Source organism: Hibiscus syriacus, unplaced genomic scaffold (genome assembly GCF_006381635.1).
Source record: "Hibiscus syriacus cultivar Baekdansim isolate YM2019G1 unplaced genomic scaffold, ASM638163v2 tig00110610_pilon, whole genome shotgun sequence".
Classification (NCBI taxonomy): Eukaryota; Viridiplantae; Streptophyta; class Magnoliopsida; order Malvales; family Malvaceae; genus Hibiscus; species Hibiscus syriacus.
Window position 1 is genome coordinate 639617 of NW_024062800.1, and position 26551 is coordinate 666167.

General features: G+C 33.3%; 1 protein-coding gene across 2 annotated transcripts; it reads right to left on the reverse strand.

The window, feature by feature from the left end:
* Nucleotides 1–248: 248 nt before the first annotated feature.
* LOC120135554 (dnaJ protein ERDJ3A-like) lies at nt 249–3595 on the reverse strand. Of its 2 annotated transcripts, XM_039151827.1 has the most exons (7): nt 3418–3595; nt 3064–3119; nt 2681–2754; nt 1947–2494; nt 1516–1857; nt 944–1297; nt 252–821 (listed from the first exon to the last, which is right to left on the reverse strand). In XM_039151827.1, exons 1-7 carry the CDS (start codon nt 3502–3504, stop codon nt 534–536), a joined length of 1749 nt encoding a protein of 582 aa, XP_039007758.1. In that variant the 5' UTR covers nt 3505–3595; the 3' UTR covers nt 252–533. The 2 variants fall into 2 exon arrangements, with proteins under 2 accessions (XP_039007759.1, XP_039007758.1); XM_039151828.1 differs by lacking the exon at nt 3418–3595 and having other exon boundaries at nt 249–821; nt 1947–2525.
* Between the last annotated feature and the right edge of the window lie 22956 nt (nt 3596–26551).

Here is a 26551-nt window from a genome sequence, read left to right on the forward strand (position 1 = left end):
TGTCCCAACACCAGATTGAGAGAAGTTTCCGTAGAAGACCTTCGAATTATGAAATGCCCTCCGTGGGATTCGATCCCACGACCTCAAGGTTAAGAACCTTGTGCTCTACCAACTGAGCTGGATAGTAATACCAAATGCCTGTCTCTTTCAGAGACTAATAAAAGAAGGCAATTCAAAAGCTCTGATTTAACAGTGCAAATGACAACTACAATCACTAGTTTTACTTTCCATGTCAAGTGTTGTGAATAGATCTTAAAATCTTGATTTTCTTTTTCCATACTGTAGAGTGTTTCCAGGGTACAATAGCATGTTAAAGATAAATTACTCTACAAGAATGCGACAAAAATTGTCCCATGTGAGTGATCACCCCTTGCATTATGCAAGATGTTTCAAACTCATAGATTTGTGTATAATGAAAGAACACCCCACACCGGGCATGTTGGAGCCAAGGTGTTCGCATAGTGTAGGTGTGAAATCTTTACACTGTATATGGTGTTCGAAAACCAGAACTGAATTCACAATGATCGACTGGTTCACTTGAGAACTGGCTTCTGCCTTGTCTTGGTGAATTGTACGTCTCCGTTAAGAACGGCGCTAACGAAATTCTCTACCTCTTCGATGCTCATGTCACCTGTAAATGTAGCAAACTTCCCCTTCCGGGGTTTATATGCCACCAGGAGATTATCCATTGATTTAAATCCAGATTTGTCGAGTGCACCTAAAAATGATTGTTGCTTGGTAGCATCTAAGAGGGCATAGGACACAGAATCCCTGGAACCAGATGCCACATACTTTCTCCTTGATAGGGATTTCTGAGAAACCTGAAAGCACGCATATCATGCGACAGTGAGAAAACTAAACATAGGCATATCTACATGATTAACCATAACATTTCTATTGCACCTTTATATGTATGTTCTTTGAAGGGAGGAATTATTCTCACCTTAGATAAAAGGGACTCTAGCTTATCCCTAGCTTTGGGCGATCGGAATGCACCAATAATACAGACAGGAGCTTTATCCCCGCAAAGAGCATCTAAGTTTGATGCTGTCAACAAAGGTAACTGTCCCTCCTTGGAATCCGTCTGTTTTTCAGTAGACTGAGATGAAGCTACCTTCTTATTCTTCTTCTCAAAATTATCAAGCATTGAACTGAGATCTTTGATGGCAGACGTCAAATCCTTTACAGAAATACCAGATTTTAGAATGTGCTTCTCTCCATTGGACAGCCACCCAATTATAGCAGGAAGTTCATTGACGGCTAACTTCTTCACAACTGGATCAGAGACATCATGAACCTACATAAATGATGAATGAGTCGGGACTTAGCATGGAATCAAATTAAATAGTAAATCATTTCTCTAAATTTCTGAAGTCTGGCTTTGAGCAACTCCTTATCTTATCCCAAGCATTAAATTGAATAGGCTAGATTTGCTTTCTAATTCAAAAAGGATATAAAAGAACCGTGCTTCCTTGTAAGAAAAAAACTCCAAACAATAAGATATCGGAATCATACCTCTACATCGTAGAAAGTGAATCTTTTGTGATACAAGCCACTGAGAACACGCCAGATTACCGGTGTATCCTTTTTGGTAGAAAGAAGCATCACCCTGGGGTGTTTATCCACATTACTAGAAGACAAGTCAAACTGCTTTAGGCTTAACCTTTTTGAAAACCTAGGTAAATGATCTTGGCAAAATGATTTGACATTCTTAGCCACTAAATCACCCTTGTATTCTTCAAGAGAGCCCTTCTCACTTCCTTTGTACGAGTAAACAAACAACCTTGGAGCTCTCCCTGGACGTGCAGTCAGTTCTTTACATAAAGACAAGTCAGTTTCACAATTTATGCTCCCAATCTAACAAGAGACAAAAAAAAAGGTGAGCTAAGGGAAACACTGGCTAGCAAATACGAATTAAAGAAAAAAAAATTAAAACGCAAGATTACCTTTATTGCTCCTGGTAATAAACTGGCCACCTCATCCATGATAGATTCAAAATATTGTTTCCCCTGCAATAAAGGTGTATAAAATAACAATAGCCAAGTCATCCCTTGGTCAGCTATCTCTTTCTTGAAGATCTCAGAATTTATTGTTCTAATGCTCTTAGGTGAACTCCTAGATTGAGACTGAGATGAACTCCCAGATTGATATTGAGACCTGCTCGACCTTCCGAAACGGCCAAATTGATTTTTCATACCACCCCCAAAGAACCCTGAGAAGATGTCGTCAACATCAAAACCGAAGGAACCTGGTCCACCACCATGGCCGCTAAATGAGCGAGATCCATCAGGGCCACTAAAGGAAAATGAGAAACTCTGGGAACTTCCCTGCCCACCCATGTGCTGCCATCCACCTGGTCCTGGTCCGCCGCTAGTGAAGAAAGCATGTCCACCATGATCCCCAGGGTGCCCAGCATCAAATCCTGGGGCACCTTTTTCATCACCATACATATCATAATTTTTTCTCTTCTGCTCATCCGATAAAATGTCATAGGCTGATCAAACAAGAAGGATGAATCAAATCTCCTGATAGAAGACAAAAGGAGTGGCAAAAATTCAAAGTTCCAATAACAAAAATCCAATTTTTTATACAGAAATATAATAATTTCTCATCTATGCAATATCGTTTAGAAATCATGAAGGTTAAGATTGATTAATAATAAGTAAGAAGTTCATTTTACCGTTGTTGATCTCAGCAAACTTCTCTTGTGCACTTTTACTTTTGTTCTTGTCGGGGTGGTACTGAAGGGAAAGCCTGATAAATAACAATTAATAAAAAGTTAATTAAAAATAAATGCATGTTTGTAGGCATTATATGATCGAGCATGCATAAGCATTAATGTTCAAAAGAATCAGCACAAATCCTGGCATCAAATGACTAAGCAATCTATATTGAGAAAAGTAAAGATGAAACTGAAGAATACAGCGAAAAGGTAATGCCACAAATTGAACATTAATCAATCAAGAAAATGTACATTATCCAGGAGACAGATAAAGAATAAAGGACTAATTTATAACCTAGAAGACAATTAATAATAGATAACAAATTTAAAGTAAAACGTACTTGTGGAAAGCCTTTTGAATCTCTCTTTGACTGGCGTTTTTCTCCACGCCAAGAACCTGGGGATCAAGTAGATTCATTAAAAACTATTTTACTTTTCCTGTAATCAAAGAGCTGAATCTCTTTATAATATAAAATAAGTTCTTTCTATATCCTCGTTGAAATTTCAAGAATGCATACCAGGTTTCAGAATTTCCATTAGAGCACTCAAAATAAAGGTAAAGAGCAAATAAAAAAATAGCAAGAATAGGATTCTTCCAATTCATAAATCTATAACCGCCCAGAAAATCTAAGCAAAAAACTATAGCAAGAACGGAATGCAAAACAAACAGAAAGCAGAAATCCGTTCTTCCTTACCTTGTAAGGATCAAGAGTTTTGGCTTCACCGTGTAAAATTAACAGCGTTGAAATGAACGCAAAAGACAACGTGCATAGAATTTTCATCTTCGAGAAAACCTGAAACGTTGCTGGGGAATTTTCGAATTGGGATGTGGGCTATTTGAAGAAACAGAAACGGAGAGTTACAAGTTAAAGGATGAGAGTTGCAAAACTAAATAGTTTCTGTTTCGCGGAGATTTGGAAATCTTCCAGATGGTTCGGGGTCCCGACCCTTAAAGCCGTTGGGTACACGTGGCGTCTTTCTTGCTCTTCCACGCCCTGTGACCAATGGGATTTTAGAGCGCAGAGGTGGAAAGAACATGTATGCAATCCATGTCACTATGCCTACCTAAATTTATGTTGGTTTAATTCACTATTAAGTCTTTAAATTTTATTTTTGTTTGAATATCTAAATTATGATTTTATAATTATTTTGAATTTAAGAATTAACCTTCGCTGTTAGGATGATATGTCATACAATAAAATACTTTGTGTTACCATCAACAAGCAACTAGAGATTTTAAAAATTTTGAAAAAAATTATAAATTGGGATTTTTTTTGAAAAACTATAAAGGTACCAGAAACATAATCTATATAAATAATAAAAATTTTAAATTAAAATTTTCAAAAAAAAAAAGAAATATATTATATTTTTAAAATGAAAATGGTGTGAGAAACAAAAGCAACCTAGGATTAAATTAGGGGTAAACAAAGCAAAATGTCACAAAAGTTTGAGCAATTTTTTGTTTTCATTATTAAATTTTCAAAAGTTACAAATTGATCATTAATATTTTCTATTTGTAACAAAATGATAACTCGATGTTAACAACTATTAATATGAATAATGGAAAGCTGAGCTAGATCTTAAATGCTTATCTGGCCCGTGGACCTTATCCTAATAACTATGCTTGAATATCTTATTCTTCGCTCTTTTTCACCTCTTTCTTGACTGCATTCATCTTCTCACTTAGTTTCAAATCCAAAATTATATATTCATTCTTGTCTAGTTTACCCATAAATTAAAAAGGATGGGTAAGAGAAGAAACAAGCTTGGGTTCGATTGAATGTTAGTAAATTAATTAACCATTGGGTGCTTGATGAGTTGAGCAGCTTGTGAGCTGCTCAAATTTGACTCGGTTAATGCTCGATTTGGTTTAACTTGAACTCAGGCTAGACTTGAAACTTTAATGAGTTGAGTCAAACAAAGTCCAACTCAACTCGATAAGCTCGTGAGCAACTCGTTAACTCTATATATATATATATATATATTTAGTAGTTTGGTGATTGCAAGAAGTAATGAATGGAGTCAAGATTTATTAATTTCGTTATTCTTATAATTGATTATGTATCGTTGAACTTCTTTTTTTCAAGAATATTTTTAATATGTTTTTATGTATTTGTGATTTTTTACTTTACTTTTAATTTGTTAATTTGGTGTATTTGTGAATTATTTCTTTGGAGTTTTGACGTTGAAATTGTTTCATACACTCTTTTGATAATTTTTTTTTATTAATTTTGTTAATTTATGTTTATATTAAGCTCTATATAGTATTAATAGTTTTACTTGTAGTTAAAAACAACTTATATAACAACTAAGTACCTAAAGTATACCATCTTTTTAATTTGAGTACCTACAATATTTTTTTTTGGTCAAAATAGGCATCTAAAGTATTCATTTTTTTCATCTAAGTACCTAAAGTATTCTTTAATTAATGTGTCAAGTAAACTTTTTTAGAACTTAGATAAAAAAGTTTGAAAATTTAGATACCTATTTTGACCAAAAAATAATTTTAGGTATTTATTTTAACCAAAAAATACTTTAGGTACTTAAATGAAAAAGGAAATATACTTTAGGTACTTATTGGTGATATAAGCCTTAGAAAAACAAGATAAAATTTCTATTGAGCTTAACAAGCACTGAGTCGAGTAACCGTAACAAGTTTTTTTTAACGAGCACGAGTCGAATAAAATTTTAATAGTTTAACGAGCAACGAATCAAATCAAGTCAAGTAATAATTTTTTTAACTATCACGAGTTGAGCACTGCCCAACTATCGGGACAAACTTTGTATGACTTGTTAATCAAAAATAAGAAAGTTGAAGTCCTTTTGTAGTGGTTTACCTATAAAGATTTTAACGTTGGTGGATAACTACCACTAACTCCGATCGATCTCATTCAAATTGTTGAATGCGGGAATGTCTCAGGAAAGACGGGTTAATATACGGTTAATATACGGTAGTACCGGATATATTAAAATGTATTTAATAAATTCGGTTTAGCGGTACCTATTATGTTGACAACTAATAATGTTTTAGGTAGAAAATATGAAAAACTATTAAAATATTTGGTAACCGGTAAACTTTGGTTATCGGTAAGTATCTATCCTTTTTATAAAAGTGTCCATACTTTTAACATATCAAGTAAATTTGACCGGTTTTGTCATAATGAATCTGATTTTGTCATATTTTTACCTGTTATATTGTAAAGTATCTATCATTTTTATAAAAGTGTCCATACTTATTTCACTGTGAAAATATATTTAGTATTATCTTTGGTTAATATTGTTAAATTTAAATTCTAAATAATATTTTATAAAATATCAAAAAATCAAATAATTTTGTGTGTAAATGAAATTATTAAATTAATATTGTAGGTGGAAAACATGAAACACTATTAAAAAAATTGAAACATAAATTACATAACTTTTAAAAAAGTATATATCATTTTTATAAAAGTGTCCATACTTATTTCACTGTGGAAAACATATTTATTATTATCTTTGGTTAATATTGTTAAATTTAAATTCTAAATAATATTTTATAAAATATAAAAAAATTAAATAATTTTTTGTGTAAATGAAATTATTAAATTAATATTGTAGGTGGAAAACATGAAACACTATTAAAAAAATTGAAACATAAATTACATAACTTTAAAAAAAGTATATATCATTTTTATAAAAGTGTCCATACTTATTTCACTGTGGAAAACATATTTATTATTATATTTGGTTAATATTGTTAAATTTAAATTCTAAATAATATTTTATAAAATATCAAAAAATCAAATAATTTTTTGTGTAAATGAAATTATTAAATTATTATTGTAGGTGGAAAACATGAAACACTATTAAAAAAATTGAAACATAAATTACATAACTTTAAAAAAAGTATATATCATTTTTATAAAAGTGTCCATACGTATAAAAGTAGGTCTAAGTCATGAAGAAATATTAAAACGATATACCAGGTAAAAATATGATAAAGCTGGTAACAAAATGATAAAACCGGTAAAACGTTACCGGATATATTGAAAGTGTCGATACTTTATATAAGGATCGACACTTTGTGAATTTAAAAGAGAAGCAGTTTTAGCGCTTATAATGTGTCGATACTTTAAAAAAATATATCGATCCACAACGATATAACCGGTAAAAATATGATAAAACCGGTATCAAAATGATAAAACCGGTAAAATGATACCAGATATATTGAAAGTGTCGATACTTTCGTAAGTACGTGTAATAAATTATCGACACTTTCAAAGAAATAGGTAATTATCCTTTCGAAAGTATCGACACCTGACATAAAAGTATCGACACTTTTGTATTTGTATCGATTAAATATAAATAACATATCCGATCAAAATATAAGCTAAATCTCCTCTGAAAATAGATAGAACGGATGAGTTTTTGAAAGCGAAGCGTAATTGTTGCTGCATTTCAGAAGGCGTTTCTAAAGCGAAGTTTGTTTGTTTGTTGCTGCAGTCTAATCGAAAAGTATGTTGTCGAAACCCTAATTTTTTATTATTACAGCAATCTCGATAGGGTTTTTATGTGTTGTTTGGGGTTTTGGAGTAACGAAGCATTTGGGAACGATTACAGATAGAAAGTGATATTCAAGGAAAAATATAAATGTCGATACTTTTATTAAATATTATAGGTAGAAAATGATATTATAGGTTGTATAAATGTGCCGACACATTTTGGTGTGGCCATTCAAATTCTTTTGAAGAAAACCGTTTTACCACAAGAGTAGTTATCTATATTTGTATATTGAATAAAGTGTATGTAACAAAATAATTTGATTTGCGTAAACTGATATATGAAGGAAAAATGGAGTCAATGGGTTGGAAAATTGTTGGTGGAGCAGATGACTTTGAAATTGAGGCCGAGACTCGAAAGCAACCCAAGGGTGGATATATGTACTTCTAGTAAGTATCAATGTCTTTTTATTATTATTGTTGAAATGGTAATTGGATTAAAGTATCGATAAACTTTAAATTGATTACAAATTTTAAATGTTGACAGTATGGCCGAATGCAAAAGGATGAAGGAAGATGGCACACAGAGCGGTTCGGTATGTAAAATGAAATTAACATTGAGTAGTATTTAGTGTTAATGTATTGATTAAGAAACGTTTATGTTTTATATTAGGTGACAAAAGATGTGAGGTCCAAATGGAATTCAATGAGTGATGCTGAAAAGGAACCTTACATCACACAGTCAAGGAATGATAGTAAAGAATACAAAGAACGGAGGAAAGCACATGAAAATAAGGTATTCATTAAACTTGTAAATACGTTGATACAAAATATATAAGAACTATAACATTATATTGTTAAAAAATGTAGGAAGTGTCTACAAGATGCAGCATTAAAATGGTGAATTTATTAATTAAACACCTTAAGGAGAAGGGTCAGTTGAATGTGCTGGGAGAAATAGGTTTTGGATCGTTAGTAGGAGTAAGGGATCGACCTATTCGGAGGGAATTGTGTCGATCCTTGATGGCGCAATTTGATGTCAGGCAATGTGTTGCTAAATATGGTGATTTTTCATTTCCTCTCGGGATCCCATGTGCTGCAGTTGTATTTGGGGTAAAAAATGAAGGCAAAAGTGTTGTAGAAGTCTGTCAGAGTAAGGACTGGAAAGCACTTGCCTCTAAATATGGTTTGAAGCATAAGGTGACATATGCTGAAATTGAAGAGGAAATAAAAAGTGGATCTTACGTTGGGGATGAGCTGAAGGCCAGAGTTCTATTATACCTTGTCGGTATCTTTCTTTGTCCAACGGGTAATACATCAACGAACAAAGAACATATGAAGCTCATTTGTGATGAAGGCTTGAAGGGTGAATTCAATTGGGCTGAATATATCCATTCGAGATTGATTGAATCAATAATCAACTTTAAAAAGGGCAGCCAGAGATACCTCAAAGGGTGCATAGCAATCTTAGAGGTAAATGAGTTAAAGAACTTTTTTGTGTTTTTATATAAAAATATAAATTTTATTATAAATGCAGGTTGCACTGTTCGATTTTTGGTCGGGCTATGAGGCAGTGCCGGCTTATGAAAGAACCGGAGTGGCACGCATCCGTGCATGGGGGAAGGAAGAGGTGGTTAGAGTGATGGTGAAGTTGAAGTTGGATAGAGCGAAGAAGCAAGAAAGGGTAATAAATGTAATTAAATAATATTAAGAATATAATCAATGTCTTAATATTGTAATTTAATTTTGATGGTTATTGGCAAGGATGTAGAGGAGGCAGAGGAGAAGAAAGGAGGGATGGTTGTATTGGGGGATGACGGTGAGTGGGACGACGGTGAGGGAAAACGTAGTAACTTCGACATTTTGATGTCTGAATTGACTGATATCAAAAAAATCCAATTTGAAATCATGCAAAGACAATCAAGAGTCGAAGAGAAACTTGAGAGAGTCGAAGATACACTTGAGAGGCATAAGGGGGTAGTGGAAGGAAAAATAGATGGAGTGGTGAAAGAAGTAGAGGTGTTGAGGGGTGAAGTGGTGAAAGAAGTTGGGGTGTTAAGGGGTGATATTAAGATGGTGACGGGTGAAAAATTTGAGGGAGTGGTGAAGGAGGTTGTGGAATTGAGGAGTGAACTTACGGGGGTGAAGGGGGTGGTTGATAAATACTTGGATGAAAGAGATCAATTGAAGGGTGAAATAAACGAGATGAAGAGCTATGTAGAAAAAAAATACGATGAACTGAAAAAATATGAAGAAGAAAAGAGGGAGGAGGAAGAAGAAGAGATGGAAGAAGTAAGGAGGAAGGAAGTCAATGTCATTTATACACCGGAGAGTGTTATAGCAGCAGATTTGGATTCGGAATGTCCTGCACCCCAGAAGAAGAAGCAGAAGGTAAGTTGAATAAAAGAAAACTTAATTTGATTTTTATTATGTTGTTGTGACAAAAATTTGTATGCAAAATTGTAGGTTCAAAAAAGCAGATATTCCAAGCGGAATTGATGACATCGAAGCTGCAATTTGTGATTATTTATGGAATAGCGAGTTAGAATCGGAGTAAGTGAATATATTGTTTTGTGAGTGATATTTAAATATTCATGACAACATATTAATCCTAATGATTCATACAGATATTCTGTAATCTCAATGGGAAATCAATTCGCTACTGTATACGACGTTCAACGTTGAAGCCTACGGAATGGGTTGACGGTGTGGTAAGTAGAAAGTAGAAAATGTTAAAACTTATTGAATATGTTCTGATTGTGTAATTAATTTTGTTAAGTTATCGATTTGCTCGCTTGGACCATATGCTACGATTCTCAAAAGTCACTCCGGAGGATTGGCTACCTTCCATACCTCTTAGCGGTGAGTTAAATTAATAAATATTGAAAAGTAGTGTTATAGACGGTAAATTAATAATGTTTGTTGCGTAATTACAGCAACAGGCGTTGGATGCCAACAACAAAGAAAGTGTTGAGAGTATTTCTACCTTCTGGGGTCTCATATTGGATAACTATGTGAAATTCACCGACTGTGAGAAGGTAAGACACCATACCAATTGCAAATGATGTTTTCGGATATAGAATGTTGAATTTTGTCAAATTGGGTGTGAAATTTTTTGCAGATCATGATCACAATAAACTACCATAATTCACATTGGTATCTGTTGGTGTTGGATATGGTAGATCGTGTTGTAACAATATATGATAGTATGTTTACAACTGAAGCAGCTAAACAGAGAGTGAAGGATGCTAAGAGATTGGTATGTATGTATGTATGTATGTATGAAAGGACATTATGTAAATTAAAATGCATAATTTTTTTGGTGCATAACTTCTTCTATTTTAATGCAGATTAAAATATTAGATTCTTATAATAAGAAACGCATTTGGGTTGAATCCTGTGGATCTCTAGGAAAGTATCCCTTGAAAAATTTCAAATTTGTGGAGCATAAGAAGAATAAGCAATTGAATGGGTATGAGATGTTATCACAAATAGAAAGCTTAATTTATGCAGTATTCATCATAATTGACATGTGTGGTTTTCAAATTTTGTAACAGACATGATTGCGGCATGTATGTGATGATGTGGATGGAATCGATCGGTTCTACAGGGGCAACTGGTGATTTTGTAAGTGGATAGAAAAATTCGTTTGTGGTAAAATTGTTAAAAGTCGTAGATTGAATGCTGTAGTTGACAATACTTAACGTTCTGACAATTTGAATATAGGTTGTTGGAGACTGGGATCGATCGCGAATATTAAACGATCTCGTAAGCCACAATCAAAATGAACGAAGACAGGAGATAACAAAAGCTGCCATATTACATAAGAATAACAAAAGGATGCAATGATGTAAATGTAGGGTTAATTTTGTATAAGATTTATAATTTTGTATACGATTTATATTTTTGTATGTGAATATAATTATGAATGAGATGAGAAAAGTTAGCAGTATGTTGTTGTACATGTTTCTTATACACATTAAGGGTCATGTTGATACTTTGAAGTAAAAGGCAAATTTACAATATGGCCAACAGGGTGCAACCATAAAGTGTCGATCCATATATAAAAAGTGTCAATACCAAAAACATCGAAAACCAAAAGTATAATGTAATATGTAATTTTTCAATCTAACCGGTACAAGTTTACCGGTTTTATGAGAGAATATGTCTAAATAATGTGTCGACACTAATTTAGTTTGTGTCGATATTTTTGTTCCAGAATGAATGGAAAATATGGTGCAACCATAAAGTGTCGATCCATATATAAAAAGTGTCGATCCCAAAAACATCGAACCCAAAAGTATAATGTAATATGTAATTTTTCAATCTAACCGGTACGAGTTTACCGGTTTTATGAGAGAATATGTCTAAATAATGTGTCGACACTAATTTAGTTTGTGTCGATATTTTTGTTCCAGAATGAATGGAAAACAGGGTGCAACCATAAAGTGTCGATCCATATATAAAAAGTGTCGATCCCAAAAACATCGAACCTAAAAGTATAATGTAATATGTAATTTTTCAATCTAACCGGTACAAGTTTACCGGTTTTATGAGAGAATATGTCTAAATAATGTGTCGACACTAATTTAGTTTGTGTCGATATTTTTGTTCCAGAATGAATGGAAAACAGTGTGCAACCATAAAGTGTCGATCCATATATAAAAAGTGTCGATCCCAAAATCATCGAACCCAAAAGTATAATGTAATATGTAATTTTTCTATTCGTGTGGGTAAGATGAATGTCATTACAGTTTGCTGACTTTTCGTTGTCTATGATTCCTACATATTTATGTTCGACTGTTTGTGAACAGGATCAAAAAAAAATACAAAACATACGATTCTGTTACCTACTGTAAAGATCTCAATGATGTTTGGAACGCGTGTCCAGATTTTAACGAGCTAAATACACTTTTGGTCGATGATTCAGCGGAAAAAATGATTTATAATCCGGTAAGTTGCATTTATGCAATATGTTTTTCCAGTTGAACAGGTGTTCAGACATTGATTATTTTAACAACTTATGTGTTTATATAGAAATACAATTACATATGTCCACATACCTTTGACGCTACTTCCCATTCGAACGACAATGCTCTAGGTATGACACAAATTTATTCATGCTTATGCGAATTTAGTTTATTGTTAGTAAAATTGCACCTCATTAGTTTGATAATTGAAATTATTTATGTATGTCCTCAGAAAAAGGCGGAAACATACGAGAGTATTTGGAAAATTTGTTGAAGGCCTCTAATGTTCCGGACTTCGTTAGAAATAACCCTTTTTCATCGGATTAATTTTGTTTGTCGGTATATTATTTGAACATTCTTGTGTATTTATATTTTGGTGTGATTATATTGTGTGTATATTTTCATTAATTATTCCATATTTGCTTCTATGTGTACATATACATTTGAGTGTCTATACTTTTTTAATATATTGTAAAGTATCTATCCTTTTTATAAAGGTGTTTAAACTTTTTTCACTGTGGAAAACATTAATTTAAGGTTATCTTTTGAGTGAGTTTTAAGATATTAATTTAGTAATTATAGGCGTCTAATGATTTATTTTTTACGTTACGATATATATTATTATTAAATTAAAAATTCTTAATATTATTTTATAAAATATCAAAACAATCAACTAATTTTTTGTGCAAATGAAATTATTATAATATTGTAGGTGGAAAACATGAAACATACTTAAAAATATTGAAACATAAATTACATATCTTTAAAAAAAGTATCGATCCTTTTTATAAAAAGTATGGACACTTTCAACATATTATAATAAAATAGGTAAATTTGCAATGCTATCGGTATAAATATACCGGTTTTATGCGCGAATAGGTCTACAACCTATATCGACACTTTTTAATCTTGTGTCGGTACTTTATGTCCAGATTGGAAGAAAAATGTGTCGATACATTGTTAAAAAGTGTCGACATTTACACATCGGAACCCATAATTATAATGTAATAGATAATTTTGTAATATAACCGGTATAAATATACCGGTTTTATGCGCGAATAGGTCTACAACCTATATCGACACTTTTTAATATTGTGTCGGTACTTTATGTCCATATTGGAAGAAAAATGTGTCGATACGATTTAAAAAAGTGTCGACATTTACACATCGGAACCCAGATTTATAATGTAATAGATAATTTTGTAATATAACTGGTATAAATATACCGATTTTACGAGCAAATAGGTCTACAACCTATATCGACACTTTATAATATTGTGTCGATACTTTATGTCCAGATTGGAAGAAAAATGTGTCGATACCATTTAAAAAAGTGTCGGTAATTTTAAGTAACGCGGTTTTTCTTCCTTCATTCAAAATATTTATATGTACATACAATAGGAGTCATGTTGATACTTACGATATATTATATGGAGATCGTTGTCATTCCATTCCGTCTTCGAAAAAATCAGTTGATGTAGGCTGTGTGCTTGTACTCAAACTGAGCTTGACTTGAGGACATGTTAGTTTGTTATGCCCCTCACCGTTGCAGTACCCACATCGCCTAATTTTCTTCTCGACCTTGTTCTTCGGCACTTCTTTTCGCTTGCGTTGTTTTCGTTGAGGGTCACGAACATTGTTTACTACAATGCTCTGATTGACTGAATGATTCAAACCAAACGAGTTTTCTAATTCTTCTATTAGTTTTTTCATCTCATCTCTTGCGGTTTTGAAAGACTCGTCTGTCTTTGATGCAATGTAGCATAACCTACTTGACGTTGAACGTAGAGCAGCGAACCTTGCCATTTGCATCACTTCTAGAGACACATTCAAATCAACATAGCTGGGTGCAGAAGCCTTCGCATCATTAGTCCACCTACTTTGAATCAAAGTCCCGGGCAAATATGTGTAGTCCAATTGCTTCAAAATGTGAAGTTGATGGCGACACGGAAGTCCAACGGTCTCGAATTTTTTGCAGGAGCAAATTAGAGTTTTCGTACGAGAATCAAAACTAATTTCAAATTTCCTATTTTTTTCTGCGTACTTTGACAAAATATAATGTTGACATTCATCTGATAAGGACTTAATCTCTGCCTCAATCTGGTACAATGTCTCCCGTATAAGTTCATCTTGGAACACACGAAAAGATTCGCGGATAAAAATCGCAGCGGCATGGCTTTCAAGGTCGACCAGTTTTGTGATTTGGAAGGGCTTCGTATGGGAACTTAAGTAATCCGCTTTCAACTCGTTCATACGCATTCTACTAATTCCATCTTCAATTGCACGAACAACATCTAAATATGTCTTCTTGTGTTTTAGTGCAATAGCTAGTGAAGCATTCATAGACTCGCACCTTTGTGTTGAGCGAATATTGGCAAAGAAATGACCGGTTAGATATGCTTGTGCCCATAAGTGTCGTGTATTTCCCTTCTCAATCACCCATGGATGCTTTTGGACATTGAATTCTGAAACAATCGAACGTCATTGAATATCAAATTCCTTGGTTGTCCACCAGGAAGCCATGCATTTTGAGAATGTTGCTGTAAACTTTGGGTCACCAATGTTAGCTTGTGCATTGCGAGAAAGATGCCAAGAACATAATCTGTGCTTAGCATAAGGGATAACAGATTTGATAGCCCTCTGCATTGCCCTATCCCCATCGGTTACAACAGAAATAGGTGATTTATTCATCATGGCTTCTAAAAAATTCTGTAGCACCCACTCGAAAGATTGAGACATCTCGTCAGCGATTATGGCAGTGGCAAACACAATTGTGTTATGGTGATGATTGACACCAACAATAGGCATAATTGGTCGACCATACAAATTATCTTTGTATGTTGTGTCAAACGCAATTACATCACTGAAGCATGTGTAATCCGATCTCGATGTAGAATCCGACCAAATAAGATTATACAATGCCCCTGATTCGTCTACCGAGTATGTCATAAAAAACCCGGGATCATCATGTTTCTTATAATCAAAGTAGGCAATAAGCGCATTCACATCCCCATCGACGATTTCCTTTACTTTACCTCTTTGAAGTGCATTGTAGAGGTCTTTATGTGTAAATCCAACATTATGATAGCCCCCTGCCTGCTGCGTTAAATAGTTCATTACTTGTGACGTGCCAACACCGACCTCTTTCAATGTTGTTGCCTCATCGATATCAGCCTTACTTACAGCTCTATTAGAACGTATAAATGGTGTCATAGCAGATGTGCACAATGCATGATTATGTTTCTGATCAGACTTACTTATAACCCACTGATCGTTTGTATTTGTTGCTGTAACTACGACTCTAGCCTTACATCATGTTCTTGTGACTGGCGTATGAGCACGTTGACGATCAACAGTATTGACTTTTGATGCTCGAAACCCTTCTTTGGAACAACAAAATTAATGTGTTATAAGTAAGCTTTTTTAGAACTTAGATAAAAAAGTTTGAAAATTTAGATACCTATTTTGACCAAAAAATAATTTTAGGTATTTATTTTAACCAAAAAATACTTTAGGTACTTAAATGAAAAAGGAAATATACTTTAGGTACTTATTGGTGATATAAGCCTTAGAAAAACAAGATAAAATTTCTATTGAGCTTAACAAGCACTGAGTCGAGTAACCGTAACAAGTTTTTTTTAACGAGCACGAGTCGAATAAAATTTTAATAGTTTAACGAGCAACGAATCAAATCAAGTCAAGTAATAATTTTTTTAACTATCACGAGTTGAGCACTGCCCAACTATCGGGACAAACTTTGTATGACTTGTTAATCAAAAATAAGAAAGTTGAAGTCCTTTTGTAGTGGTTTACCTATAAAGATTTTAACGTTGGTGGATAACTACCACTAACTCCGATCGATCTCATTCAAATTGTTGAATGCGGGAATGTCTCAGGAAAGACGGGTTAATATACGGTTAATATACGGTAGTACCGGATATATTAAAATGTATTTAATAAATTCGGTTTAGCGGTACCTATTATGTTGACAACTAATAATGTTTTAGGTAGAAAATATGAAAAACTATTAAAATATTTGGTAACCGGTAAACTTTGGTTATCGGTAAGTATCTATCCTTTTTATAAAAGTGTCCATACTTTTAACATATCAAGTAAATTTGACCGGTTTTGTCATAATGAATCTGATTTTGTCATATTTTTACCTGTTATATTGTAAAGTATCTATCATTTTTATAAAAGTGTCCATACTTATTTCACTGTGAAAATATATTTAGTATTATCTTTGGTTAATATTGTTAAATTTAAATTCTAAATAATATTTTATAAAATATCAAAAAATCAAATAATTTTGTGTGTAAATGAAATTATTAAATTAATATTGTAGGTGGAAAACATGAAACACTATTAAAAAAATTGAAACATAAATTACATAACTTTTAAAAAAGTATATATCATTTTTATAAAAGTGTCCATACTTATTTCACTGTGGAAAACATATTTATTATTATCTTTGGTTAATATTGTTAAATTTAAATTCTAAATAATATTTTATAAAATATAAAAAAATTAAATAATTTTTTGTGTAAATGAAATTATTAAATTAATATTGTAGGTGGAAAACATGAAACACTATTAAAAAAATTGAAACATAAATTACATAACTTTAAAAAAAGTATATATCATTTTTATAAAAGTGTCCATACTTATTTCACTGTGGAAAACATATTTATTATTATATTTGGTTAATATTGTTAAATTTAAATTCTAAATAATATTTTATAAAATATCAAAAAATCAAATAATTTTTTGTGTAAATGAAATTATTAAATTATTGTAGGTGGAAAACATGAAACACTATTAAAAAAATTGAAACATAAATTACATAACTTTAAAAAAAGTATATATCATTTTTATAAAAGTGTCCATACGTATAAAAGTAGGTCTAAGTCATGAAGAAATATTAAAACGATATACCAGGTAAAAATATGATAAAGCTGGTAACAAAATGATAAAACCGGTAAAACGTTACCGGATATATTGAAAGTGTCGATACTTTATATAAGGATCGACACTTTGTGAATTTAAAAGAGAAGCAGTTTTAGCGCTTATAATGTGTCGATACTTTAAAAAAATATATCGATCCACAACGATATAACCGGTAAAAATATGATAAAACCGGTATCAAAATGATAAAACCGGTAAAATGATACCAGATATATTGAAAGTGTCGATACTTTCGTAAGTACGTGTAATAAATTATCGACACTTTCAAAGAAATAGGTAATTATCCTTTCGAAAGTATCGACACCTGACATAAAAGTATCGACACTTTTGTATTTGTATCGATTAAATATAAATAACATATCCGATCAAAATATAAGCTAAATCTCCTCTGAAAATAGATAGAACGGATGAGTTTTTGAAAGCGAAGCGTAATTGTTGCTGCATTTCAGAAGGCGTTTCTAAAGCGAAGTTTGTTTGTTTGTTGCTGCAGTCTAATCGAAAAGTATGTTGTCGAAACCCTAATTTTTTATTATTACAGCAATCTCGATAGGGTTTTTATGTGTTGTTTGGGGTTTTGGAGTAACGAAGCATTTGGGAACGATTACAGATAGAAAGTGATATTCAAGGAAAAATATAAATGTCGATACTTTTATTAAATATTATAGGTAGAAAATGATATTATAGGTTGTATAAATGTGCCGACACATTTTGGTGTGGCCATTCAAATTCTTTTGAAGAAAACCGTTTTACCACAAGAGTAGTTATCTATATTTGTATATTGAATAAAGTGTATGTAACAAAATAATTTGATTTGCGTAAACTGATATATGAAGGAAAAATGGAGTCAATGGGTTGGAAAATTGTTGGTGGAGCAGATGACTTTGAAATTGAGGCCGAGACTCGAAAGCAACCCAAGGGTGGATATATGTACTTCTAGTAAGTATCAATGTCTTTTTATTATTATTGTTGAAATGGTAATTGGATTAAAGTATCGATAAACTTTAAATTGATTACAAATTTTAAATGTTGACAGTATGGCCGAATGCAAAAGGATGAAGGAAGATGGCACACAGAGCGGTTCGGTATGTAAAATGAAATTAACATTGAGTAGTATTTAGTGTTAATGTATTGATTAAGAAACGTTTATGTTTTATATTAGGTGACAAAAGATGTGAGGTCCAAATGGAATTCAATGAGTGATGCTGAAAAGGAACCTTACATCACACAGTCAAGGAATGATAGTAAAGAATACAAAGAACGGAGGAAAGCACATGAAAATAAGGTATTCATTAAACTTGTAAATACGTTGATACAAAATATATAAGAACTATAACATTATATATTGTTAAAAAATGTAGGAAGTGTCTACAAGATGCAGCATTAAAATGGTGAATTTATTAATTAAACACCTTAAGGAGAAGGGTCAGTTGAATGTGCTGGGAGAAATAGGTTTTGGATCGTTAGTAGGAGTAAGGGATCGACCTATTCGGAGGGAATTGTGTCGATCCTTGATGGCGCAATTTGATGTCAGGCAATGTGTTGCTAAATATGGTGATTTTTCATTTCCTCTCGGGATCCCATGTGCTGCAGTTGTATTTGGGGTAAAAAATGAAGGCAAAAGTGTTGTAGAAGTCTGTCAGAGTAAGGACTGGAAAGCACTTGCCTCTAAATATGGTTTGAAGCATAAGGTGACATATGCTGAAATTGAAGAGGAAATAAAAAGTGGATCTTACGTTGGGGATGAGCTGAAGGCCAGAGTTCTATTATACCTTGTCGGTATCTTTCTTTGTCCAACGGGTAATACATCAACGAACAAAGAACATATGAAGCTCATTTGTGATGAAGGCTTGAAGGGTGAATTCAATTGGGCTGAATATATCCATTCGAGATTGATTGAATCAATAATCAACTTTAAAAAGGGCAGCCAGAGATACCTCAAAGGGTGCATAGCAATCTTAGAGGTAAATGAGTTAAAGAACTTTTTTGTGTTTTTATAAAAATATAAATTTTATTATAAATGCAGGTTGCACTGTTCGATTTTTGGTCGGGCTATGAGGCAGTGCCGGCTTATGAAAGAACCGGAGTGGCACGCATCCGTGCATGGGGGAAGGAAGAGGTGGTTAGAGTGATGGTGAAGTTGAAGTTGGATAGAGCGAAGAAGCAAGAAAGGGTAATAAATGTAATTAAATAATATTAAGAATATAATCAATGTCTTAATATTGTAATTTAATTTTGATGGTTATTGGCAAGGATGTAGAGGAGGCAGAGGAGAAGAAAGGAGGGATGGTTGTATTGGGGGATGACGGTGAGTGGGACGACGGTGAGGGAAAACGTAGTAACTTCGACATTTTGATGTCTGAATTGGCTGATATCAAAAAAATCCAATTTGAAATCATGCAAAGACAATCAAGAGTCGAAGAGAAACTTGAGAGAGTCGAAGATACACTTGAGAGGCATAAGGGGGTAGTGGAAGGAAAAATAGATGGAGTGGTGAAAGAAGTAGAGGTGTTGAGGGGTGAAGTGGTGAAAGAAGTTGGGGTGTTAAGGGGTGATATTAAGATGGTGACGGGTGAAAAATTTGAGGGAGTGGTGAAGGAGGTTGTGGAATTGAGGAGTGAACTTACGGGGGGTGAAGGGGGTGGTTGATAAATACTTGGATGAAAGAGATCAATTGAAGGGTGAAATAAACGAGATGAAGAGCTATGTAGAAAAAAAATACGATGAACTGAAAAAAATATGAAGAAGAAAAGAGGGAGGAGGAAGAAGAAGAGATGGAAGAAGTAAGGAGGAAGGAAGTCAATGTCATTTATACACCGGAGAGTGTTATAGCAGCAGATTTGGATTCGGAATGTCCTGCACCCCAGAAGAAGAAGCAGAAGGTAAGTTGAATAAAAGAAAACTTAATTTGATTTTTATTATGTTGTTGTGACAAAAATTTGTATGCAAAATTGTAGGTTCAAAAAAGCAGATATTCCAAGCGGAATTGATGACATCGAAGCTGCAATTTGTGATTATTTATGGAATAGCGAGTTAGAATCGGAGTAAGTGAAATATATTGTTTTGTGAGTGATATTTAAATATTTCATGACAACATATTAATCCTAATGATTCATACAGATATTCTGTAATCTCAATGGGAAATCAATTCGCTACTGTATACGACGTTCAACGTTGAAGCCTACGGAATGGGTTGACGGTGTGGTAAGTAGAAAGTAGAAAATGTTAAAACTTATTGAATATGTTCTGATTGTGTAATTAATTTTGTTAAGTTATCGATTTGCTCGCTTGGACCATATGCTACGATTCTCAAAAGTCACTCCGGAGGATTGGCTACCTTCCATACCTCTTAGCGGTGAGTTAAATTAATAAATATTGAAAAGTAGTGTTATAGACGGTAAATTAATAATGTTTGTTGCGTAATTACAGCAACAGGCGTTGGATGCCAACAACAAAGAAAGTGTTGAGAGTATTTCTACCTTCTGGGGTCTCATATTGGATAACTATGTGAAATTCACCGACTGTGAGAAGGTAAGACACCATACCAATTGCAAATGATGTTTTCGGATATAGAATGTTGAATTTTGTCAAATTGGGTGTGAAATTTTTTGCAGATCATGATCACAATAAACTACCATAATTCACATTGGTATCTGTTGGTGTTGGATATGGTAGATCGTGTTGTAACAATATATGATAGTATGTTTACAACTGAAGCAGCTAAACAGAGAGTGAAGGATGCTAAGAGATTGGTATGTATGTATGTATGTATGTATGTATGTATGAAAGGACATTATGTAAATTAAAATGCATAATTTTTTTGGTGCATAACTTCTTCTATTTTAATGCAGATTAAAATATTAGATTCTTATAATAAGAAACGCATTTGGGTTGAATCCTGTGGATCTCTAGGAAAGTATCCCTTGAAAAATTTCAAATTTGTGGAGCATAAGAAGAATAAGCAATTGAATGGGTATGAGATGTTATCACAAATAGAAAGCTTAATTTATGCAGTATTCATCATAATTGACATGTGTGGTTTTCAAATTTTGTAACAGACATGATTGCGGCATGTATGTGATGATGTGGATGGAATCGATCGGTTCTACAGGGGCAACTGGTGATTTTGTAAGTGGATAGAAAAATTCGTTTGTGGTAAAATTGTTAAAAGTCGTAGATTGAATGCTGTAGTTGACAATACTTAACGTTCTGACAATTTGAATATAGGTTGTTGGAGACTGGGATCGATCGCGAATATTAAACGATCTCGTAAGCCACAATCAAAATGAACGAAGACAGGAGATAACAAAAGCTGCCATATTACATAAGAATAACAAAAGGATGCAATGATGTAAATGTAGGGTTAATTTTGTATAAGATTTATAATTTTGTATACGATTTATATTTTTGTATGTGAATATAATTATGAATGAGATGAGAAAAGTTAGCAGTATGTTGTTGTACATGTTTCTTATACACATTAAGGGTCATGTTGATACTTTGAAGTAAAAGGCAAATTTACAATATGGCCAACAGGGTGCAACCATAAAGTGTCGATCCATATATAAAAAGTGTCAATACCAAAAACATCGAAAACCAAAAGTATAATGTAATATGTAATTTTTCAATCTAACCGGTACAAGTTTACCGGTTTTATGAGAGAATATGTCTAAATAATGTGTCGACACTAATTTAGTTTGTGTCGATATTTTGTTCCAGAATGAATGGAAAATATGGTGCAACCATAAAGTGTCGATCCATATATAAAAAGTGTCGATCCCAAAAACATCGAACCCAAAAGTATAATGTAATATGTAATTTTTCAATCTAACCGGTACGAGTTTACCGGTTTTATGAGAGAATATGTCTAAATAATGTGTCGACACTAATTTAGTTTGTGTCGATATTTTTGTTCCAGAATGAATGGAAAACAGGGTGCAACCATAAAGTGTCGATCCATATATAAAAAGTGTCGATCCCAAAAACATCGAACCTAAAAGTATAATGTAATATGTAATTTTTCAATCTAACCGGTACAAGTTTACCGGTTTTATGAGAGAATATGTCTAAATAATGTGTCGACACTAATTTAGTTTGTGTCGATATTTTTGTTCCAGAATGAATGGAAAACAGGGTGCAACCATAAAGTGTCGATCCATATATAAAAAGTGTCGATCCCAAAATCATCGAACCCAAAAGTATAATGTAATATGTAATTTTTCTATTCGTGTGGGTAAGATGAATGTCATTACAGTTTGCTGACTTTTCGTTGTCTATGATTCCTACATATTTATGTTCGACTGTTTGTGAACAGGATCAAAAAAAAATACAAAACATACGATTCTGTTACCTACTGTAAAGATCTCAATGATGTTTGGAACGCGTGTCCAGATTTTAACGAGCTAAATACACTTTTGGTCGATGATTCAGCGGAAAAAATGATTTATAATCCGGTAAGTTGCATTTATGCAATATGTTTTTCCAGTTGAACAGGTGTTCAGACATTGATTATTTTAACAACTTATGTGTTTATATAGAAATACAATTACATATGTCCACATACCTTTGACGCTACTTCCCATTCGAACGACAATGCTCTAGGTATGACACAAATTTATTCATGCTTATGCGAATTTAGTTTATTGTTAGTAAAATTGCACCTCATTAGTTTGATAATTGAAATTATTTATGTATGTCCTCAGAAAAAGGCGGAAACATACGAGAGTATTTGGAAAATTTGTTGAAGGCCTCTAATGTTCCGGACTTCGTTAGAAATAACCCTTTTTCATCGGATTAATTTTGTTTGTCGGTATATTATTTGAACATTCTTGTGTATTTATATTTTGGTGTGATTATATTGTGTATATTTTCATTAATTATTCCATATTTGCTTCTATGTGTACATATACATTTGAGTGTCTATACTTTTTTAATATATTGTAAAGTATCTATCCTTTTTATAAAGGTGTTTATACTTTTTTCACTGTGGAAAACATTAATTTAAGGTTATCTTTTGAGTGAGTTTTAAGATATTAATTTAGTAATTATAGGCGTCTAATGATTTATTTTTTAGGTTACGATATATATTATTATTAAATTAAAAATTCTTAATATTATTTTATAAAATATCAAAACAATCAACTAATTTTTTGTGCAAATGAAATTATTATAATATTGTAGGTGGAAAACATAAAACATACTTAAAATATTGAAACATAAATTACATATCTTTAAAAAAAGTATCGATCCTTTTTATAAAAGTATGGACACTTTCAACATATTATAATAAAATAGGTAAATTTGCAATGCTATCGGTATAAATATACCGGTTTTATGCGCGAATAGGTCTACAACCTATATCGACACTTTTTAATCTTGTGTCGGTACTTTATGTCCAGATTGGAAGAAAAATGTGTCGATACATTGTTAAAAAGTGTCGACATTTACACATCGGAACCCATAATTATAATGTAATAGATAATTTTGTAATATAACCGGTATAAATATACCGGTTTTATGCGCGAATAGGTCTACAACCTATATCGACACTTTTTAATATTGTGTCGGTACTTTATGTCCATATTGGAAGAAAAATGTGTCGATACGATTTAAAAAAGTGTCGACATTTACACATCGGAACCCAGATTTATAATGTAATAGATAATTTTGTAATATAACTGGTATAAATATACCGATTTTACGAGCAAATAGGTCTACAACCTATATCGACACTTTATAATATTGTGTCGATACTTTATGTCCAGATTGGAAGAAAAATGTGTCGATACCATTTAAAAAAGTGTCGGTAATTTTAAGTAACGCGGTTTTTCTTCCTTCATTCAAAATATTTATATGTACATACAATAGGAGTCATGTTGATACTTACGATATATTATATGGAGATCGTTGTCATTCCATTCCGTCTTCGAAAAAATCAGTTGATGTAGGCTGTGTGCTTGTACTCAAACTGAGCTTGACTTGAGGACATGTTAGTTTGTTATGCCCCTCACCGTTGCAGTACCCACATCGCCTAATTTTCTTCTCGACCTTGTTCTTCGGCACTTCTTTTCGCTTGCGTTGTTTTCGTTGAGGGTCACGAACATTGTTTACTACAATGCTCTGATTGACTGAATGATTCAAACCAAACGAGTTTTCTAATTCTTCTATTAGTTTTTTCATCTCATCTCTTGCGGTTTTGAAAGACTCGTCTGTCTTTGATGCAATGTAGCATAACCTACTTGACGTTGAACGTAGAGCAGCGAACCTTGCCATTTGCATCACTTCTGGAGACACATTCAAATCAACATAGCTGGGTGCAGAAGCCTTCGCATCATTAGTCCACCTACTTTGAATCAAAGTCCCGGGCAAATATGTGTAGTCCAATTGCTTCAAAATGTGAAGTTGATGGCGACACGGAAGTCCAACGGTCTCGAATTTTTTGCAGGAGCAAATTAGAGTTTTCGTACGAGAATCAAAACTAATTTCAAATTTCCTATTTTTTTCTGCGTACTTTGACAAAATATAATGTTGACATTCATCTGATAAGGACTTAATCTCTGCCTCAATCTGGTACAATGTCTCCCGTATAAGTTCATCTTGGAACACACGAAAAGATTCGCGGATAAAAATCGCAGCGGCATGGCTTTCAAGGTCGACCAGTTTTGTGATTTGGAAGGGCTTCGTATGGGAACTTAAGTAATCCGCTTTCAACTCGTTCATACGCATTCTACTAATTCCATCTTCAATTGCACGAACAACATCTAAATATGTCTTCTTGTGTTTTAGTGCAATAGCTAGTGAAGCATTCATAGACTCGCACCTTTGTGTTGAGCGAATATTGGCAAAGAAATGACCGGTTAGATATGCTTGTGCCCATAAGTGTCGTGTATTTCCCTTCTCAATCACCCATGGATGCTTTTGGACGTTGAATTCTGAAACAATCGAACGTCATTGAATATCAAATTCCTTGGTTGTCCACCAGGAAGCCATGCATTTTGAGAATGTTGCTGTAAACTTTGGGTCACCAATGTTAGCTTGTGCATTGCGAGAAAGATGCCAAGAATATAATCTGTGCTTAGCATAAGGGATAACAGATTTGATAGCCCTCTGCATTGCCCTATCCCCATCGGTTACAACAGAAATAGGTGATTTATTCATCATGGCTTCTAAAAAATTCTGTAGCACCCACTCGAAAGATTGAGACATCTCGTCAGCGATTATGGCAGTGGCAAACACAATTGTGTTATGGTGATGATTGACACCAACAATAGGCATAATTGGTCGACCATACAAATTATCTTTGTATGTTGTGTCGAACGCAATTACATCACTGAAGCATGTGTAATCCGATCTCGATGTAGAATCCGACCAAATAAGATTATACAATGCCCCCGATTCGTTTACCGAGTATGTCATAAAAAACCCGGGATCATCATGTTTCTTATAATCAAAGTAGGCAATAAGCGCATTCACATCCCCATCGACGATTTCCTTTACTTTACCTCTTTGAAGTGCATTGTAGAGGTCTTTATGTGTAAATCCAACATTATGATAGCCCCCTGCCTGCTGCGTTAAATAGTTCATTACTTGTGACGTGCCAACACCGACCTCTTTCAATGTTGTTGCCTCATCGATATCAGCCTTACTTACAGCTCTATTAGAACGTATAAATGGTGTCATAGCAGATGTGCACAATGCATGATTATGTTTCTGATCAGACTTACTTATAACCCACTGATCGTTTGTATTTGTTGCTGTAACTACGACTCTAGCCTTACATCATGTTCTTGTGACTGGCGTATGAGCACGTTGACGATCAACAGTATTGACTTTTGATGCTCGAAACCCTTCTTTGGAACAACAAAATTCTTGTGTCTTCACATTCCCTTCCACGTTAAGCCGTGTTGTTCCCTTACGTGCACTAAACCCATGTTCCCGTGCGGATCCCTTGTAAAAGTGCCAAGCTTGATCACGTGAACAGAAGAGCTGACCAACCAATCTGTCAGATTCATCAACATTATGTACTTCATGGCATTCCTCGGTTGGCTTAACATTGTCTACATCAGTATTATCCATGGCAAAAATTTTGTTGTGCAAGTTCAGTGTTCCAGGAGTTGATGGAGATGTAAGCAAAGGTTCATTTTGAACATGTTTCAGTCGTGCTGCTTTCAATAGGATGTGGCATTGGTAGTGGTAGTTAAAGGGTGGGTACAACATTAAATTCGCAGTACATATTTAGGTATGTACAATAACTACAAGTATATTATCATTAAATTTAGGTATGTACAATAACTACATATTTAGGTATGTTTGTTAACTACATATTTAGGTATATACATCTTTTGAGTGAGTTTTAAGATATTAATTTAGTAATTATAGGCGTCTAATGATTTATTTTTTACGTTACGGTATATATTATT